Source organism: Rhizophagus irregularis, chromosome 13 (genome assembly GCF_026210795.1).
Source record: "Rhizophagus irregularis chromosome 13, complete sequence".
Taxonomy (NCBI): domain Eukaryota; kingdom Fungi; phylum Glomeromycota; class Glomeromycetes; order Glomerales; family Glomeraceae; genus Rhizophagus; species Rhizophagus irregularis.
The window spans coordinates 1,924,021-1,926,380 of NC_089441.1; the positions used below are offsets into that span (position 1 = coordinate 1,924,021).

Consider the following 2,360-nt stretch of genomic DNA (forward strand, 5'->3'; position numbering starts at 1 on the left):
ATGGCTAATTATTATTGGATCATATCTCAACACTCTGGAATGGTTCTTGAAGTTGCAGGTGGTTCTTATAGTGAAGCTAATATCATGCAATATCATAAAAAACACGAGAACGATTGTAGCGTAAGGATTTGCATTTAATATTCTAATGAATAAGATTATTTTATTAATTTATTTACCCTTCTTTACATTTAGGTCGGCACCCAACTCTGGTTTTTTGATGGCGGATTAATTACCAACAAAAGGTCTGGTCTTGTGCTCGATGTTACTGAAAGTAAGCAACAATTTGATATAATTATTAGAAATCAAAATCCTCTAATTTCTAAACTCAATTTTTCTCTCTTAATCAAGGAAACATTCAAAATGGCAATTATATTTCACAAAATATCATTGTTTTTTTTTATTTCTCACACAGTAATTAAATATTTCAATTTCACTATAAGGTACACAAATTATTCAACGCGCAAGTGGCTCTGAACCTTCAGTAAGTCAGGAATGGGATTATAACTATGAGGATAATACTATTAGTTTAAGATCTAATCGAAATTTTGTTCTTGATATTAAGGTAAAAATTTTGTGATGCTATATATAATTATTTGAGATATTAGAGAGAAATAATTTTATAAAGATTTTAATTTCTTTATTTAAAACTTGCGTTTCATATAGGATAAAAGCAAAGATAACTGGATCCCCATCATTCTTCATAGTAAACATGATGGCCAAAATCAGCGATTCAATTTGCTAAAATGGAATAATAATTCTGGTACTGATGCTGGTAGATTATTAGTAACGAACATTATCGAAGATAATAAATTTTTATCAAAACTATCACAAAATTTGCTTGAAATTTTGGCTGATGATGAATATTATGATGTTACTATTGAAGTTGGTAACGATCCTAATGTAAGAATTTTCCGAGCTCATATGGTTATCTTACATTATCGTTCTCCTTACATGCGAGAAATTTTGTCAGCTAATAAAAAGAAAGATAATGGGACTTTGGCTCATATTAAATTACCAAATATTTTACCTGAGACTTTTGAAATAATTATAAGGTAAAGTTAGATTAATTAAATTATCGATCTTTTATTAATATATTTTAATTTTACAAGTATCATATCGATATTTTAGATATATTTATGGTGGAAAGCTTTCTTTGAAAGAATATGATACTTCAAATATTATTAAATTATTAGTTGCCGCCAATGAATTAAATCTTCAAGAATTAATCACCTATATACAATCACATTTGGTTGAAAATGAAATGAACTGGATGGAACAGCATTTTAATTTGATATATCGAACAAGCTTTGAGAATGATTCTTTCTTTGGTCTTCAAAGATATTGTAATGAATTAATATCCAAAAAGCCAGAAAAGATATTCAAATCGCAAGATTTCAATTTAATCCCAGAAAACCTTTTGATTTCAGTTATTCGAGAAAATAATCTTCAAATGAGCGAAATTCAAATTTGGGAACATGTTCTTAAATGGGGACTTGCACAAAATCCAGAACTCCCCTCTGACGTTACAAACTATTCAAAAGAAGATTTTATTACTCTGAAGAATACATTACAACAATGTATACCTTATATTAGGTTTCATAACTTAACTTCCAAAGAATTTTTAGATAGAGTATTCCCATACAAAAAAGTTTTACCCAAAGAATTATACACAGAATTGTTAAGAGAATTTTTAGATAATAATACTAAGACAAGTAGTAAATCAGAACCTCGTATATATAAAGAGGTTAATTCAAAAGATATTGATTCTAATATTATTACATTTCAACATGCTGAAACAATCTCAAAATGGATTAAGAAATTGGAAATTGTTGACGAGTTAACTAATTCTATCGAATTTAAATTATTATTTCGTGGATCTCGTGATGGATTTGATCCTGAAAAATTTCATGAAATTTGTGATAATTACTCTCGTACTGTAACAATTGCTAAAGTGGTAGGTAGTGACGAAATTCTTGGAGGATATAACCCGATTGTATGGAAATCCGATAATACTTACGGTACTACCGAAGATAGTTTTATCTTTTCCTTTAATAACGTTAATAGAAATGAAAATTATATTTTAAGTCGTATAGTAAATAAAAATCATGCTATAGATAATAGATACTATTATTGTGGTCCAATATTTGGTGATGGAGACCTTATTATATTGGGGTTTGATCTTCAAACACTTCGTAATTATTGTCGTAGTAGTAAAAGTTCCTACGAAAAACCGATTAGAGAAGCTGAGGATGCATTTTCTATAGAAGAATATGAAGTATTTCGAGTGATGTTTAAAATCTGAAATCTCAGTTTTTTTAATTTGGAAAGCTTTAATAAAGATGAATAATTTGTTAATCGTA

General features: G+C 28.1%; 1 protein-coding gene across 1 annotated transcript; it reads left to right on the plus strand.

Annotated features, from left to right (window-relative positions):
• OCT59_005006 (uncharacterized protein) lies at positions 1 to 2,360 on the plus strand (the record flags this gene model as incomplete). The annotated part of the gene is made up of 6 exons (XM_066138097.1): positions 1 to 120; positions 193 to 271; positions 349 to 363; positions 441 to 562; positions 664 to 1,052; positions 1,129 to 2,360. The coding sequence occupies 6 exons, from the start codon at positions 1 to 3 to the stop codon at positions 2,300 to 2,302; spliced, it is 1,899 nt and encodes a 632-aa protein (XP_065997279.1). The 3' UTR covers positions 2,303 to 2,360.